A 19,361-nucleotide genomic window follows, 5' to 3' on the forward strand; every position below is an offset into this window, starting at 1 on the left:
TATCACCTATGGTCATGAGCTTTGGGTAGTGACCGAAAGAATAAGATTGTGAATACAAGCAGCAGAAATGAGCTTCCTCCGAAGGGTGGCTGACCTCTCCCTTAGAGATAGGGTGAGGAGCGCAGCCATTCGGGAGGGGCTCAGAGTAGAGCCGCTGCTCCTCCACATCGAAAAGAGCCAGTTGAGATGGCTCGGGCATCTGACTAGGATGCTTCCTGAGCGCCTCTTGGGTGAGGTGTTTCAGGCATGTCCTACTGGGAGCAGGCCCTGTGGTAGACCTAGGACACGCTGGAGAGATTATATCTCTTGACTGTCCCGGGAACGCCTTGGGGTCCTTCCGGATGAGCTGGTGGAGGTGGCTACTGCCCCCGTGACCTGACCCTGGATAAGTGGAAGAAAATGGATGGATGGATGGAATATAGTGTATGTGTAGTTTTGTGTATTTTTAGTGTATGTGTATTTTTTTCCAGGTACTGTTAGGTTTATTTTTTTATATTTTTCTTTTTTTTAACAGGTGCAGCATTTGGTGAACCATTGTTTTTTTCTACTTGTGCTCTGCCCTCTTATTCTTATCTTTTTCTCCTATTTTCTCCCCACTTTTCCTTTTTCTTTTGTGCTTTTTTCTGCCTGTCAGCTCTGTCATTGCCACAATACACATACACTTATGTGAACAATAACACAAATGAAAATAGAAATAAAAGAAAAAGAAAAAAAACATTAACAAGAGGAGCCTATAGAGAAAAGCAATTATATATGGCACAACAGTACATTCAGATCATGATTCTGATTGCAAAAACTGGCAAACGAGACAGGCTTAAAAAAGATTATCTTATCTGATCTGCTCTTAACTGATCCACAGATATCAGTGTTGATACAGAGTGCAAAATCCTCATAGTCCATCATTTCTTAAAACAGATGCCTATGAAGTTGTGTAAATAAAAAGGCTAAAGTATCATCAAATTAATTTCTGTTTTTATTATGCAAGGTTACATAAGCAAAGCTGACTATATGGACAAATTTCTCTTGATTCTCTCATTTCATTGACAATAAATGTTTGCAACCTAATCTGGGGCTTTCGCACATGTACTGTAGAAGCAAAGGGCACGTTCATCTTTCTGTGACAATTAATGCAATTAATGCTGAAGTAAAAACATGCATAATAACATCTATAAGCATATTTTAAAATGGCCTGTTAGAAATAAAAACACTCAAAAATGCAAGTTCTTTTAGAGGCTGAGGCTTCTCATGAGAAAAGAGGAAATGCAGGGCAGATTAGAAAGGGAATGCCAAACATGAGCACACATACAAATCTACAAGCACACAACTGCAGGGGTGTCATATATCCTTATCAAAGAGGCATTGTGAAGGAAGTCAGGCTAGGTAAGCTCAGAAAGGAGGAATTCCTTCAGTATCAAAACAATAATAAAATTGTTTTGGTTCTGCCACATTAACATTGTGATCACTTGCAGTTTCTAACTAGGATTGTTGGACCGTTTACTGAGCAACAGATTAAGTGATCTTCAAAAATAAGTTAAAATCAAATAATGCTTGTCACATGATTTTTTTCATGGTTATAGTGTCACCCTGTTCTTATACTCAATTACTGTTTTCCTCACAGAGTTGGGAGTGTTTGTGTGTTTAGAATTTTGCTATTGTATGTGCAATATCAAAAGTTAAGAAAAAAATGTAGGTGCAGTTGCTCAAAGTAACCCCATTTTAAAAGCTTCTGCTCAGTAGATTTCATTAACCCAGAACTTTGCCTTAACCCCATCCCCCTTCTTATGTAGTGCTATCCAATCACATTTGGGAACCTCCCACCAGAGGAGTGTGCTCAGTCTCATGGAGCTCCTGTTTTTTTTTTATTTGCATCAGACATTTCTGCTCTACTTCACTGAACTTTGCTTAACGTAATTTGTGCGTTCACAACACTGCACCTGGGTTTGAAAAAGCTGCATTCAAGGTTCACTGAGAACGCTGAGGTTTTCCCCCAAGGCACAAGTAAGTTAAAATGAGTTTTTGAAATATTACTTTATTTGTAATTATGAATCATGGTATTCAGCTCCATTCAAGTTTATTTATATAGCATCAAATCACAACAGTTGCCTCAAAGCGCTTATCAACAGAACTATTGTTAAATGTCAATTTATATCTATGATGAAGGAGAGGTTAGTTATTCAATATATGTTAGGTTTTAACATTACAATTTGTAGTTAAACATTATCATTAAGTGTCTTTTTAACGTTTGGCTCAGTGCCAATCTCTACCAGTTCCTGTAGTATAACTTTAAGTCTGTACTTGGAGTTTAAGATTACAATGCTAATGTGTTTGCTGTTTGTTCCAGTACAAATGCATGAATGAATATAAGAGTATATAAGATTGGATAAAGCAATTACATAGTGGCGTGGCAAATTACATCATTACTGGCTTAAAAAGCACCCAGTACCAAATCTAAATGCTTTACTCTTTTATTGCATGGTAAGGCTGACTAAACTTTTTAAAAACTAATTTTACAAATCAAAAAATTAGATATTCATAATTGTTATTAAAAACTACCACAGAAATGATGGCCTATACATGGGGATTCACCTTATAATAAAATTAAAATCAACACAAAATACAAATAAAGATGTTTCATTTGTTTTCTCTAGATTTAGTCTCTCGAAGGTCTATCTTGAACTGCTCCAGTGACATTTGATAATATTAGATTTGCAGCATAAAGTGCCTGTGCCAAAATGAATCAAAAGAATCAAAATTTGAGCAATCAAGTCATATTTGTTCCTGTTACTATAATTGAATCTGAAAGATTATGGGATTAAATGTGTGAATACATTTGGTTTTGGGTGGGCTTTTAGTGAGCTGGTTTTCTCATTTCTGAGAATCATTGTACAGCTTGATGGAAGGGAACATTTACTGCCCTTGGAAGGACAGAGTTTTCCCTGTAAACCTTATCATGCCATGATAACCTTTTACTGGGACAACAAAGATGTGGTTCTTGTAAAAGTTAATGCAAGTGGTCCATAATGTGTGCTAATTTTTGTTTCCTCATAGACCACTGGATTGCTATGGATGAAAGTGAAATAAGAAAAAGGAAGGAGTCACAGAATGGCTCCACTGGCTACACCAAAGATGTTAAGGAGGCGGTGAAGGCCACTGCTCTTCAAAAGGATGTGAGTGTGAACCTGTCCTTTATGTACATGTGGGTTCCTGAGAACAAGTCTCATTAGATTTTCACACTTTACGATCATCATCTGCACCTTTTAACAGTATTGGGGCCTAGAACTGAGTACCAGGCAGTGCCACAACAATCGTCTCTACAGATTAACGCCACAATCATCCACTCAGCAGTGCTTTGCAGGCCCCCTAATAAGCTCCATAAGCCCTAAGGTAAACTTATGGGAACTGAAAGGGTTATGATAATTTAAATCGTTACTCTCACCCTGACCTGGAAAAAGACATTCACACATATTTTCCTGTAGACTTCTGCAATTCCCTTTCTGGCATAAAAGCAAAGCCACCATCTCGCCTCAAATAATCGTTATCACTCTCTCACATCAATGTGGAGGAATTTTTTCCCACACTTAATGTTGCTTTAATTCACAGAGGTTTGTGATCATTTGTTTATGCAGCATTTCAGTTAGGTTGTGGTCTGGACTTGGCCACTGCAACACCTTGATTTCTTTCTTCTTCAGCCACCCTGATGTGTTTGGGATCATTGTCCATGACTTTAGGCCAAGTTTTAGTTGTCAGACAGATGTCCTCACATTTTACTCTAGAATACTTTGGTATATAGAGGAGTTCAAGGTAGACTGCAAGGTTCCCAGGTCCTGTGGTTGCAAAACAACCCCAAATCATCACAACTCCACCACTGTGCTTGAGAGATGGTATGTGTTATTTGTGCTAACATACTGTGTTTGGTTTTCCTCAAACACTGTGGCACTGTGCATCATAACCAAACATCTCCATTTTGGTCTATCTGATGGATATTGTTCCAGAAGGATCACTCCAATCAACTCTTACAACTTTGCAAACCTAAGCTGAGCTGTCACGTTCTTTTTAGAGAGAAGAGGCTTTGTCCTAGCAACCCTTCTAAATAAGGCATATTTGTTCAGTTTCTTTCTAATTGTACTTTCATGAACCTCAACATTTAACATGCTGAGGCCCGTAGAGTCTAAGATGTAACTCTAAGGTTTTTACAGTTTCTCTGAGAACTGAACAGCCTTGGGGTGAATTTCCTGGAATGTCCAATTTCCTGGAAGATTGGCAAGTGAATGGTTTCCACCACTTATAGATTGATGGGGTAAAGAGCTTGTTCAGATTCTACAAGTGGAGTGTAACCTAATTTTAAGATCTGCTAAGGACCATCATTTTCTTTTATTATTATTTTTATTTTGCTTTGATACACAAAACCTTAGAATAGAAAGAATGTGTAATCTTTTACCCTGACTGTGTGACATTCCTTCAGTAGTTTCACTGTTAACAGAACATATACTCCCCTATAGGAATAATGAGGCGAATCCCTTTATTTTTGCTATAGACTGACAGTTCATTTCAGATTTTGCTTTCAAGTATTTACAGTATTTTGTCTGAACCCACCCATTTTTCTTGTGAGCAAAAATACTGGAACAGCCAAATTGAATAAGACACAATATTTAGTTCCAAATCCTTTGTATGCAGTAACTGACATAAAGTGCTGTGTGGCAAACAGGAATAAGACTGCAGTAGGGTCCCGGACATGGATAGCTCGGGACCCAGATCAAGTGGACACTGCAGCTCCGGCTCTGGACACTTGGGAAGTGCAGGATGCTCAGCTGGCTCTGGCAGCTTGGGTTGCTCAAGATGCATCGAATACACAGGTTGGGCTCCTCAGGCACCTTGTCCAATGATTGGGACTGCTCTGCGGGGCCCACTGCTGATTTACCCTGGGAACTGGGACAAGTGCAGGTACTGGCTGGGTTCTAGCCACCCACCCTCCCTCGGAATAGGAACAGGGGCAGTCTCTGGGTAGGTCCTGGGTGGAGCACCACACCAAGGAGTCTTTGTAAGGATTGGAACGGCTATATTAAACACAGCTTCAGAGTAAGCTGGCCAAGAAATCTTAACAGTCTCTGGAGAGGGGGGACCGATTCAGCATCAAAAGCAGTCTTTAAATTTGCTGGCTGAAGAACACAAATAGTCTCTAGGGTGCATGGCTCAGCCACACAACTAAAAGTCTTTAAAGGAGTTGGCTAATGAACAGGAAACACATTTTTAAATTCTGCCAGTTGATAAATACAACATGAAGTCTTGATTTTCTGGCTGCGAAACAGATTTTATTATTCGCCAGCTCAGAAACTCAATATCCACTCAAAACAGTGACTCCTTTAGAAAAAAAAAAAAAACCTAAACCATAACCCCAGTTCTCAGAGATGTGTCACTATAGGGATCCGTTTCCCTGCTTATTCCTCAGAAGCATTTATCTCATTCCACCAGTACTGCTTGGCTGGTGATTGCAATGACCATGTCAGGCAAAGCCACCCACCTTTAAGTAGCTTGCACTACTACGTAGTCATTATTCAACATAAGCACCTCTTCTCACTTTGCCCCAGCAAGAAGGGCTGTCTGGTAAGACTTCTCACTCATGCTACTCTGAGAACTGTGGTTGAGCAAGTAAACTAAAGTTCTCATTCCTAGCTATTGTTTCAATGTCTCACTGGGGGAAATGGAGACTCCCATATTGCCAGACAGGCTTATCTCAAGTAATTGCCAGCAAGTAGTTCACCTATCTAAGTGAGGACCCAGAGCTCAGTACTGCTTGGGGACCAGTTTGCTGCTGCACAGATGTCCTTTTAAACAGGGCCCAGGATGCTGCCAGTCCACAAGTGGAGTCAGCCTGCAGCCCCGACATGTATACACAAGAGTTATTGCATCCACAATCCAGTGTGAGAGTCATGCTTAGTAATAGTCCTGCCCTTGTGAGGGCCTGCCCAAGGAATGAAAAATGAGTACATGAAGGGTGTGCTGAAAGTGCATGAATAGCACTGACACGTTTAGCCTAGGCTAAAGTCAGCAGCAACACTATAGGAGAAGAAAAGTGGACATTGGCTGGATGCCGAGCTGAATAACGGAGCACCTCTGGATTGCAGATCCACTCCCAGATTTAGAGAGCCCAGGATGTGAGTTTGCTGCTCCATAGGATCAGTCTGTATGCTGTTGTATGCAACTGGCATGATCGCAGTCCCTGTCCTGTACACTTTTCCTCCTCTGGCATTGATATCTAAACCACAGTTGTTGTCTTGTCAGTCCTTTAAGCCAACAGTGAGTGAGCCAGTGGCCCTGGCACAATAAATGTATCAGAGATGCATGGATGAGCATCCTGAAATTGTATTTTCTGAGAAATTCATTCAAGGCCACTCTCTTCTTCTTCTTCCTGGCCTGCTGATTTAGTGGAATCACTGCCTGAGTCGAGTTTTCCAAGGGAGGCAGAGCATGAGGGCCTCATCCTCCCTCTTTCGTGCTTCACATTTCTGCTGCATGGAAGACAAAGCAGTCCCAGAAATGCCGTCAGGCACAATTGGCATGTCCAAGAGATCATCCTTCCCTCTCTCCTCTTTGTCAGGTTGAGCTATCTGGTGCGTTCCTACAATACCATCATCCCCATAGAGGCAAATGTCCATATTCACAGTGATCTCTTCCCACATGCTTGGGTCAGGCGTAGATGCCATATCCTCACACAGCTCAGTAAGCAGTGAGCATAGAGGAAAAATTCAGTGCCCTAACAGCCTTGCTGGGAGTGGGGGAAGCTGGTGTGCTCTCCTCCTCGCCCTGAGAGGTGGTCACAGTGTTAGGCTTGACAGCCTGAGAGAAGGGTATGAAAATCTTTTTCCATCTCAACGTCAGATATGAGGAGCTCTGAGGTGTTCTCATCATTGTCCCTATAATCCAACTCTAACATGTCTTCCACTGGCGGTGTTGCTGTGGCCATAAGATGTATGCTCTATAGGGTTTAAGTTTACAGATTGACTAGACCAGTCTGAAACCCTGATGAACTCCTTTGTAGCTTTGACAAGTGTTTTGTTTACTGTGCTTTGAGTCATTATCTTGCTGCATGATGAAGGATCTCCCAATGTGGTTGATTGCATCTTTCTTTAAAATGATAGACAAAATGTTTCTGTAGACTTATGAGTTCATTTTACTGCTGTTATCATGCGTGACATGATCAGTGAAGATTAATGAGCCCATCCCAGAAGAAGCCATGCAAGCCAAGACATGACATTACATCCACTGTTTCACAGATGAGCACCTATGTTTGGGATCATGAGCAGATCCTTTCTCAGAATTTCTGGGGCTTGCCTCTGTACATTTTGGCAATTTCCAGCCTGGTCTTCCTATTCTTCTTTGTCATGCCCTGGGCCGGTGGCCCAGTGTTTTATGTTTTCTTGGTATTGTTTCTGTTTTCTCGGGTTGTGTTTTGTTATCTTTTGTATTTGCCCTCAGTCATTTCTGGTTCCTTGTGTCTCCTAGTGTTGTGACTAGTCTGCGTCTCTGTCCTGAGTCTGTGTGCCTGTTCCCTGTGTTGAGTCTGCATGTTCCTTGGTTAGTCACTTCCTGTTTATTTTGACAGTCTGGTTTTCCCTGTGCTTTGTGTTTAGTTTTGCTTCCCCTGTGTTATTAGTTTAATTTGCCTCACCTGCTGTGCCCTGCTGTTTCCTCTTACCCTGATTACCCATTGTGTATTTAAGCCCTCAGTTTCCATGTGTTCTTTGTCGCGTCGTTGATGTTATTGTGCCAGCGTCTTCCAGTGTCCCCTCCGTCACCCCTCCGTCACCCCTCCGTAGGATTTTTGTATTCATTCTCCTCTCAACCTTAATAAACCTCTTTTAATTTATGTCTGTCTCTGGAGAACTCCGTTTTGGTCCTTCCTTGCCCGTCTCAGCACCGGCCATGACAGAACGACGCGAACCACACTGTGGACCCCACGGACATATGGACCCTCCTCGAGCAAAACGAAAAAATCCTGGAGCTCAAGGATTTTTCCATGAAAATTGTTCATGCCACTAACGAACACCACCGACTAATGCAGTCCGCTTTCTGTTGTGGACTTATTTCTTCCTCCACTTGGCTCCTCACCCATCCCGACACTGCCTCACTTGCCCACTCAGTTATCATGCTCCGAAAAAATTTACAATTCGAACTGTTTAATATTGGTTGCCCAGTCCAGGGAAAGGATTCTTTTTTTTCCTGGACTCCATTGCCAAATCACTCCTTCTGCAGCCCGGCACCTCTCCTCCGCCTTCACCCCCATTCAGTGGCAGCTCGCCCTCACTGTCGACCCAGCGTTCTCAGGACCCGCCGTCATTACTTTGACTCACCTGTCCCACCACGTCCTCGTCTTCATCGCCACAGCAGAGCAGCCCGGCCACATCTTTGGCCCAGATCTGGAGGGAGGAGGAGGAACCAGCGGTCGCCGTGTCTAAGGTATCCACCTCAGGGAGGAGGCGGCGCACCCAGCATCGTCACACTCCTCCCCAGTCACTCTTGCCTCAGTCAGCCGTAGCTCCCGCTTGTTCCCAGTCTCTCCAGTCAGCTGTAGCGCCAGCTCATTCCCAGTCTCTCCAGTCAGCTGTAGCGCCAGCTCATTCTCAGTCTCCCCAGTCCGCTGTAACGCCAGCTCATTCTCAGTCTTCCCAGTCAGCTGTAACGCCAGCTCATTATCAGTCTACCCAGTCAGCTGTAGCGCCAGCTCGTTCTCAGTCTTCCCAGTCAGCTGTAGCGCCAGCTCGTTCTCAGTCTTCCCAGTCAGCTGTAGCGCCAGCTCGTTCTCAGTCTTCCCAGTCAGCTGTAGCGCCAGCTCGTTCTCAGTCTTCCCAGTCAGCTGTAACGCCAGCTCGTTCTCAGTCTTCCCGGTCAGCTGTAGCATCAGCTCATACTCAGTCTCCCCAGTCAGCTGTAACGCCAGCTCGTTCTCAGTTTTCCCAGTCAGCTGTAGCATCAGATCATTCTCAGTCTCCCCAGTCAGCTGTGACGCCGGGTCATCTCCAGGTGCCCCAGGTTCCGCCAGCCTCTGTGAAGCTCCCTGCACCCATTCCTGTTCCGCGGGTGGGGGCAGCCACGGACAGGCTGGCCTCTGCACCTGTTCCTGTTCTACGGGAGGTGGCAGCCATGGACGGGCTGGCCTCTGCACATGTTCCTGCTCCTGTTCTACGGGAGGGGGCAGCCACGGACGGGCTGACCTCTGCACCCGTTCCTGTTCCTCGGGTAGGGGCAGCCAGGCCCACGCCTTCGCATCAGTCTTCAGCGTCACCTGCAGCGCTTCCTCAGCAGTCAGCTGTAGCTCCAGCCTCCATTCAGTCCCAGTCAGCTGTAGCTCCAGCCTCCATTCAGTCCCAGTCAGCTGTAGCTCCAGCCTCCACTCAGTCCCAGTCAGTTCCTGTAGCTCTCCCTCACTCTCAGTCAGCCTCTGTAGCTCTCCTGGGCTCAGCTTCCCCAGTGCCAGCTCTCCCCGCTTCAGCACCCTCAGTCTTAGCTCTCCCTCAGCCCACGCAGTCAGTCTCCACGCAGTCAGTCTCCACGCAGTCAGCCTCCACGCAGCTAGCTCTCCCTAGCTCTCGGTCTGTTTCCACGCAGCCAGCTCTCCCTAGCTCTCGGTCTGTTTCCACGCAGCCAGCTCTCCCTAGCTCTCGGTCTGTTTCCACGCAGTCTGTTTCCACGCAGTCTGTTTCCACGCACTCTGTTTCCACGCACTCTGTTTCCACGCAGTCTGTTTCCACGCAGTCTGTTTCCACGCAGTCTGTTTCCACGCACTCTGTTTCCACGCAGTCAGCTTCCACGCAGTCAGCCCCCTCTAGCCTTCAGTCGGCTTCCCTAGTGTCTGTTCACCCTAGCACTCCGTCAGTTCCTCCAGTGTCAGCTCCCTCTCAGCCTCCGGTGTCAGCTTCCCCAGTGTCAGCTCTCCCTGTCTCCCGGCCTGCCTTCACGCAGCCGGTTGTCTCCCAGCCTGCTTCCACACCACCTTCATCTGACACACCCAAACTGTCCCCTGAGCAGCCCCTGCTGCCCTGGATGACAGCCACTCAGCCTGCTCCGAGGCCCTCTACAGCATCTTGGCCTTTGGCAGTGCTTCTACCCGCACTTCTTCAGTCCTCACCTCCGTCAGACTCACCTGATCAACCTGCAAAGCCACCCCGGTCGTCTGAGGAGACGGCTGCGCGCTCTGCATGGCAGCCGGGGAATCCTGAACCACAGTCCGAGCCGCTGGGGGTCTCCGCTCAGTCCGAGCGCTCCGAGCCAGAGGGTCCCGGTCAGTCCGAGCCGTTGGGGGTCTACGCTCAGTCCGAGCGCTCCGAGCCAGAGGGTCCCGCTCAGTCCGAGCCATTGGGGTTCTCCGCTCAGTCCGAGCCATTGGGGTTCTCCGCTCAGTCCGAGCCATTGGGGTTCTCCGCTCAGTCCGGGCCGTTGGGGTTCTCCGCTCAGTCCGGGCCGTTGGGGTTCTCCACTCAGTCCAAGCCGCCGGGGTTCTCCGCTCAGTCCGAGCCGCCGGGGTTCTCCGCTCAGTCCGAGCCGCCGGGGTTCTCCGCTCAGTCCGAGCCGCCGGGGTTCTCCGCTCAGTCCGAGCCACCAGGGGATTCTGCTCAGTCCGAGCCGCCCGAGTCTTCCAAGTGTCCCGCTCAGACTGAGCCGCCCGAGTCTTCCAAGTGTCCCGCTCAGTCTGAGCCGCCAGGGGGCCCCGCTCAGTCCGAGCCGCCCGTGTCTTCCCAGTGTCCCGCTCAGTCCGAGCCGCCAGGGGGTCCTGCCCGGTCCGGACCTTCCGAGTGTCCTATGTCCTCGACCGCCCTGGGGTCAGGGGAATCCGGGCCTGTTGTGGCTCCGGTGAGTCACTGCCGCCACCGCTGGGAGCGCGGTCGGCCTCCAGTGTCTTCTCCTTGTCGTCGCCGCCGTCGCTGGGAGCGCGGTCGGCCTCCAGTGTCTTCTCCTCCTCGTCGCCACCGCCGCTGGGAGAGCGGTCGGCCTCCAGTGTCTTCTCCTCCTCGTCGCCGCCGCCGCTGGGAGCGCGGTCGGCCTCCAGTGTCTTCTCCTCCTCGTCGCCGCCGCCGCTGGGAGCATGGTCGGCCTCCTGTGTCATCTCCTTGTCGCCGAGGAACTATTTTTTCAGCCTTGTGCCGTTGCTTTTGTTTGTTCTGTTCCTTTTGATTATTGTCTCTTTGCTCTTGTGCTCTAGTCTTGCCCCAGTGCTTCCTTGTGTTTTGTTTTTTGTTCCCAGCCTTTGTTGCTCCCCGCCTGGGTTTTGTTTTTGTTTTTGTTTTGTTTCGGGCCCTCCTTCCTGGTCCCCCGCCTCCCGCCCTGGTCTGGTCTTGTTTCTTGTTTTAGCCGTCGGGAGCCGGCCTTTGAGGGGGGGGTACTGTCATGTCCTGGGCCAGTGTTTTATGTTTTCTTGGTATTGTTTCTGTTTTGTTATCTTTTGTATTTGCCCTCAGTCATTTCTGGTTCCTTGTGTCTCCTAGTGTTGTGACTAGTCTGCGTCTCTGTCCTGAGTCTGAGTGCCTGTTCCCCGTGTTGAGTCTGCATGTTCCTTGGTTAGTCACTTCCTGTTTATTTTGACAGTCTGGTTTTCCCTGTGCTTTGTGTTTAGTTTTGCTTCCCCATGTGTTATTAGTTTAATTTGCCTCACCTGCTGTGCCCTGCTGTTTCCTCTTACCCTGATTACCCATTGTGTATTTAAGCCCTCAGTTTCCATGTGTTCTTTGTTGCGTCGTTGATGTTATTGTGCCAGCGTGTTCCAGTGTTCCCTGTGTTCCCTGTGTTTTCCCTTTGTCACCCCTCCGTAGGATTTTTGTATTCATTCTCCTCCCAACCTTAATAAACCTCTTTTAAGTTATGTCTGTCTCTGGAGTCCTCCGTTTTGGTCCTTCCTCGCCTGTCTCAGCGCCGGCCGTGACATTCTTGCTAATTAGTGGTTTGCATCTTCGGTGGAAGTCTCTGTACTTTTTTGTTCACAAAGTCTTCTGCAAACTGTGGATTGTGATGCCTTCATTCCTGCCCTCTGGAAGTTGTTGCTGATGTCACTAACAGTTGTTTTAGGGTCTTTACAGCACTTAAAATGTTTCTGTCATAAACTGCTGTTGTTTTCCTTGGTCTACCTGTTCGACATCTGTTACTCATGCCAAGATGGCACCCGTGTGTGTGGCTTGTCTTCCTACCAACAAGAAACACCACAGACTACGGGGGAAACAAGGTTGTGTGTCAGCTAAGTTTAAAACCTGCCTGGTGGCCTCTCCGATGGTTGATCTCCGCAATCTTCTGAATGGGCTTTCCTCGGATCTCAAGTGGTCACTGGAACCCGCTTATCAGTGAATCGTACCTGTGGCTCTGCAACCCATGGGTTAGCGCCTTTTTATCTCTCTGATATTTTAAAGTTTGCACATTACTATATTACTGTGGTCTGCTGTGCAAATGCTCCTAACTGTCCCGAGGTCAAGATTAAAGCACAGAAAAGATCGGGCCTTTGCAGTTGTTGCTCCGAAACTGTGGAACCAACTGCCCCTTCATATCAGGACCTCTCCAATAGTTGACACTTTTAAAACCCATCTGAAAACCCATTTTTATTCTCTGGCTTTTAAATCAGACTGAGTCCTAGGTATAATACTGGTGTTTTCACTCAGGGTTTTATTATTTTAGGTTTCCTGTCTTAACTGTCACTTTATCTTATGTTTCATGTTATTTTATTTATTTTAAATGTACAGCACTTTCGTCAACTACTGTTGTTTTAAATGTGCTATAAAAATAAACCTGACTTTATTTAGTACACCAGTGGCGACTTTCTTCTGTGGGATATTTTAAACGATTATACTGGCTATGGCCATTGTTTGTTCAATGGCTTTGATTGATTTTCCATCTTCACAATTGCTTGTTTTTCACCCATAGACAGCTCTCTGGTTTTCACATGAGTTACTTCTCTAACTATAAATACATTGTGTAGTGGCTATCTAATTCTTCTCATTCTCACTTAATCTTATACTTAAAATAACCACACTCGGGACAGGCTAGCAACTGTTTTAACACGTCAGTTCATTAGCAACAACGATGGTAAAACTATTGTGTGGCTCCACCATTTGCTTCTTTATTTTCCACACACAAACCTTTCACATTAAAGTTCAACTTCCTGTTAAACATTTCAAAATAAACTGAAACAACAAATGAAACATTCTCAAACATGAAATTAAGAATGTGCATCAAAAATATTACCTCAGTATATTATGAAGTAAATATAAATGGTGCTTACAAAATCAGAATTAACTCATTTATTTAAACTCAAATCCTATATGAGACATACTGTAAATCCTATGCCTTAAACATAAATCTTCAACACATAATGTGAAAATTCAAACTTTCTCATCCATTTCAAGCAACAAACACAACTTATCTCTGGGCCTCTCGAAAACACTAGGTTTTGTCTTGATAAACACACATCTAACAAATCCCTTTGAATCAGAAATTGTTCTCTCAACCTTTCCCATTAACCAGGAACTCCTTGGTGCTGTGTCATTAATTATGAGAACAGCTCCTGGTTTCAGATTTTTCCTGGTCACTAATCACTTCTGTCTTTCTTGAAGAAGTGGCAAGAATTCGCTAGTCCACCGTTTCCAAAAGATTTCAGAAAGATACTGCACCTGTCTCCATCTTCTCTTGACATACAAGTCCCTCCTTCTGAGATAGGCCAGGTGGCAGTACTGGTTGTAGGTGATTAGGTGTAAGTACCTCTAAATAACTGGGATCATTTGACACTCTTGTTATTGGTATGCCATTGACAACCGCCTCAACTTCACATAACAATGTCTACAAACATTCATCATCAAGAGGTTGCAGTTTCAGGATCTGGTTGAGAAACTCTCCTCATCGAATGTATCCTTTAACTTCAATATAATTTTTCTGTATTCTCTAATTGTTGGTATCACTCCCTTCCACTAGAGGGCTCCAATCATTGTTTACATTTTTTGGGCTGTCTGACGTGCAAGGAAGAAAGAGACACGATAGCCTTTTCAGCTACAGAGAGCCAAACAGAAAAAACAAAGCAGACAAAGATTAAACCTGTCACTTAACTATCCAAATAACATTGCCCCAACGTGGTAAGTTGATCTGATTATTGTCAAACATTTGTTTAATTGTGTAAACGGACGTTGTGTTGTTTTGAAGATGTAAACTATAGTTGTTTTGCATAAAAGTGAAATACGTTTTCCCGCATGGGTTTTCAAAGGAGATATGTCGCTTTATTCAATCAGAATATCTGTGAGATGCACAAATTCGGTTTAATTTTGTGTTTAGATCTGTAAGATCCTCATAATGTGTAATCTGATGTGTTGTTGCATTTGTTTAGAGTATAAAGCTAAGCGTCTTGACAGTTTATCAACCTGGAAAATGTAATGTTAGAGATTGTAAAGTGTTTAAATGCTGAATTTGAATCTCAGAGTTATAAGTGATTAATCTAGCACAACCTTAAATGTGAGTTATTCAGACGGTTTATAGTGAAAGGTTCTAAATTTGTGTTTATTTGTATTATGATCTTAAATATTGTAATTTCATTTTATTTACAGTTTAACCGGCTGTCATTAGGCTGTGTATAGCCAGAGGGCAATAAAAAAAAAACAACTACAACAAAACAACAAGTTTATGTTATTCGTAACATAAAGTTAAACACGACGGCAACATGTCCAACAAAGAAGAGTCTGAGGGAGAAGCAGACCTCGCGACACTGAGGAGAAGGCGAGGACAAGCCAAAGCAGCCATAACTAAAATGATTACAGCTGCAAATATAAAGATAAGAGAAAATGAGCCTGAAGGGTTGAAGGCAGTACTGGAGAGCCTTGACCTAGCTGTCACTCGACTCCAGGAAACACACAGACTTTATCATGATAGGCTCACTGATGATATTGACAAAGAAGAGTCGGAAGCCTATGAGAAGGTCATCTTGATGAGTGTTCATGATGTGCGCCACAATGCTTTAGCCTGGCTGCAAGAAGTTTACACTCCTGGTGAAGTTGATGATCAGCTAATTGCTGGTGAATTGGACATCATAAATCAAACTCCTCCAGATGACACGGATGATGACAACCCCATGTCAGCTGAGCTAGAAAACCTACGTGCCTTACGAAAGAAAGAACAAGAAAACTTTGAGCTATTGCTTCGGCGCAACAAAGAGGAGTTTGAACTGGAACTCCAGCGAATGCATCACAAGGCCGAGCTAGATGCACAGATATTACACAATCAACAAAAGATACAAGCTGTAACAACAGATCTATATTCTACACCTAAGGCTGGCAAGAGCCCATCAACAACACGACCATCACTGTCACCAATATCAGAAGATTCAATCTCACACCTGCTTGAATTATCAAGGCAGCAGTATCAAGCCCAAGTGGACTCCCTGAGGCTCCCACCAACTAACATGATAAAGTTCAATGGTGACCCCCTTCAGTACTGGAAGTTCATGAGGCTTTTCACCACAATGGTGGACAAAGAGTCTGTTGCTGCAGAAGAGAAGTTAACTCGTCTACACCAGTACACTGAAGGAAAAGCTCAAGATGCTGTTAGTCACTGCTTATACAATCCCGATCCCAGTGCAGGCTTCAAGGAAGCACTCGAGCGACTAAAAACAAGATTTGGAAATCCTCATACCATCTCCCAGGCTTGGGTTGAGAAGGTTTTGAACTTTAAAGAGATAAGAGACAATGTGCAACTCAGAGATTTTGCGGACCAACTGAGAGGCTGCAAAGATACACTTTCTGCTATGAAATGTGAGGAAGAGCTCAGTGGTCGCCGCACATTGGTTGAAATCATCAGTAAACTACCACCAGATCTCAGGTCCAAATGGTTAAATGTAAACTACGATATCACTAAGGGGGGACGTCTACCTAAACTTGAGGACGTTGTCAACTTTGTTGAGACAGAGGCTGAGAAGAGATCTGACCCAGTCTTTGGTGGCATAGTGAGTTACAAGAAGCAGGAGAAACCAAGCAATGTTATGTTATCCACCAAAAGCTCAAAGAAACCTCGGCCAAACTACTCTGCAAATGTTAAGGCAGCTGCAGTTCAAGAGAACAAGTTTACACCCACCAAACGGCCAGTTAATTCAAAATGTCTAAAGTGTTCAGAGCTCCACTTCCTGAACCAGTGCCCAGCTTTCCGATCACTGACTGTGCCAGAACGCCTCATGTTTGTTCAGGAGAAGCACCTGTGCCAAAACTGTTTCATGATGGGTCATAGTGCTGAGGTATGCACACGCAATTGGGTATGCAACGTACCTGGCTGTGGACAGAAACATAACAAATGGCTACACCCAAACCACACTAACAAGCAAAATACAGCAGCAAGTCAGAATGCCACGGGTGACAATAAAACAACTCAACAAACACAATCTACCCAATCACCTAACGTCACTTGTGGATTTGCTGGTGCTGGAAATGGTAAAGTTTGCTTACCTATTGTTCCTGTGGTTGTTAGAGGCAAAGCTAGCAACATCAGTTCTGTCACATATGCATTGCTTGACCCTGGAGCCAACACAAGTTTAGTGTCAGAAGAACTTACAAAGAAACTCAAGGTCAAAGGCAAACCTGCAAGGCTGGATCTTGACACAGTAGGAGGCAGCCAAGAAGGCATATTTACTCGATGTGTGAATCTTGAGATAGACTCTCTACATGATGGCAACATGTATACACTCAATGGTGTGAGAACCCTAAGAAAGTTAAACATAGGTCTCAGCTGCCTTGCCACACCTGATGAGGTTGCCAGATGGGATCACTTAGCAGGCATTCCTATTCCCAGTGTTAACTCTGATGATGTGCACCTCGTCATTGGACAGGATGCCCCACGCCTTCTCAGAGCTGAAGAATATCGTGTAGGTGGAGATAATGATCCATATGCTACAAGGACAGTGCTTGGTTGGGCCATAAATGGACCAATTGATTACAAAGAAGGCGGAAAGAATGTCAAGGCCTATTTCCTCAAGTCAGATCACAGTCTGCAAATGCAGGTGGAGAGGTTTTGGAAGCTTGATGACCCCACCCAAAAGGACAGCCTATCAATCAACGACCAGAAGGTGATTAAGCAGTGGGAGAATTCAGTCTCTAAAGATGGCTCACACTACATCTTAGACATACCTTTTAAGAACGAAGCTGTGGCGCTACCAAACAATGTCAACTTAGCAGCACACAGACTGCAACTCCTGGAACGTAGACTGACAAAAAATGCAGACTTGCAAATGAAGTATGTAGAGGCAATGAAGTCAACCATCAACAATGGCTATGCGGAAGCAGTCCCTGCTTCGTTTCCTGACCGCAATGATGGCAAGGTATGGTACCTCCCGCATCATCCAGTGATTCATCCTCGCAAGCCAGAAAAGGTACGGGTCGTCTTTGACTGTGCAGCTAAGTACGATGGAGTATCGCTCAATGATGTTGTTCATCAAGGACCAGACTTAACAAACAAGTTAATAACTGTGTTAATTCGATTCAGACAAGGTCCTATTGCTATGATGGCAGATATCGAAGGCATGTTTAACCAGATTTATGTAACACCAGACCACAGAGACATTCTGCGATTCCTGTGGTGGAAAGACCATGATCAAAGGAATGAGGTAGTTACCTACCGTATGACATCTCACCTCTTTGGCGGAGTGTGGTCTCCAAGTGCAGCAAGTTTTGCCTTAAGAAAATGTGCATCTGACCATGCACATCTGTATGATGCAGACGCCATCTCCACTGTTGAAAGAAACTTCTACGTGGATGATTGTCTGAAATCTTCTGACTCACCTCAACAAGCCATCCATCTAGCAGCGCAGCTGACCAACCTACTCAAGCAAGGAGGCTTTCACTTGACCAAATGGACAAGCAATTCTGCAGAGGTCCTGAAGTCCATCCCAGAGCAGGAACATGCAAAGCGCTCACCGTCATTGGACCTGGATCAAGATCCACCAATGGAGAGAGCTCTGGGTGTGTTATGGGACATAAAAAATGATTGCCTCACATTCAGTGTGAATGTTAAGGGCAAACCCAGCACCAAAAGAGGCATGTTAAGCACAATAAGCTCGGTCTATGACCCCCTGGGTTTAGCTGGCCCATTCATTTTACGAGGAAAGGCACTATTCCAGTCACTGTGTCGCATGAAGCTAGGCTGGGACGAAACCATTCCAAGTAAGATTGCTGAGCAATGGGGCCGGTGGTTGGATGACCTGCCAAGACTTTGCAAGCTACAAATTCCTCGATGCCTCAGACCAACAGTCTATACTGTACCTTCAGTCACCATGCAGCTCCATCACTTCAGCGATGCGTCTGAGTTGGGATACGGTGCCGTCTCCTATCTCAGGCTCGTTTGCCATAATAACATATACTGTAACATCATCATGTCCAGGAACAGGCTGGCTCCAGTCAAAACAACCACTATCCCAAGACTAGAACTGGCGGCGGCGGTGGTAGCAGTGCAGCTTGACCTGAAAATCCACCAAAGCTTTGAGCTACCCCTACTGGACTCCGTCTTCTGGACTGATAGCACCATTGTGCTGCATTACATCAGAAATGAAGATAAAAGATATCAAACCTTTGTCGCAAATAGAATCTCACAGATCCATGAAGTTTCAGCAGCCTCGCAATGGAAGTACGTCTGCACAGAGCACAACCCTGCAGATGATGTTTCTAGAGGATTTTCAGCTGAAGAACTTGCAAGCAATGAGCGCTGGCGCAAAGGTCCTGCTTTCCTTTGGCAGAGAGAAGAGTTTTGGCCTCTCCAGCCGGAACTAGGTGGCTTACCTTCAGAAGCTGAGGTAAAGAAATCAAGTCAGACATACACAATCTCATCTAAAGTCACCACTCATTCAGCAGTTGATTGTTTCTTCCAGAAGTATTCCTCCTGGTACAAACTCAAGCGAGCTATTGCATTGATCTTTCGGGCAAAGACATTCTTTTGAAGAAGATGAAAACTAAACTATGTGCACCTGTAACGCTTAATGATCTGAAGCGGGCGGAGATTTCCATCATTGACTATGTTCAACGCTCCCAGATCACCAAGCCACTGAGGGTTAATAACTTGAGGAAGTTAGCACCAGTACGCCTCAGTGATGGACTACTTCGAGTTGGAGGCAGACTCACCAATGCTCCAATACCTGAAGCAGCAAAACACCCAGTGATCTTGCCACAGAAGCATCATGTCAGTGAACTCATCATATGGCACTTCCACAAACTCACAGGTCATTCAGGTGCTGAGAGGGTCCTCTCTGAGATTAGGCAATCCTTCTGGATTGTCAGAGGACGCATCACAGTGAAACGAGTCCTAGCACGGTGCATACCATGCAAAAGGCACAGAGCTCCAATCAGTACGCAGTACATGGCCGACCTACCAGC

The 19,361-nt window shown here is 45.4% G+C and overlaps 1 protein-coding gene across 1 annotated transcript in view; it reads left to right on the forward strand.

The window, feature by feature from the left end:
- Positions 1-1,875: 1,875 nt before the first annotated feature.
- Positions 1,876-19,361, forward strand: part of slc7a9 (solute carrier family 7 member 9) — a 35,213-nt gene continuing 17,727 nt past the window's right edge. Inside the window, 2 exon segments of the mRNA XM_030726451.1 lie at positions 1,876-1,998; positions 3,049-3,167. Coding sequence (XP_030582311.1) covers positions 3,063-3,167 — 105 coding nt within the window. The 5' untranslated portion in view covers positions 1,876-1,998; positions 3,049-3,062.

The sequence above is a fragment of the Archocentrus centrarchus genome, chromosome 3 (assembly GCF_007364275.1).
Source record: "Archocentrus centrarchus isolate MPI-CPG fArcCen1 chromosome 3, fArcCen1, whole genome shotgun sequence".
Classification (NCBI taxonomy): domain Eukaryota; kingdom Metazoa; phylum Chordata; class Actinopteri; order Cichliformes; family Cichlidae; genus Archocentrus; species Archocentrus centrarchus.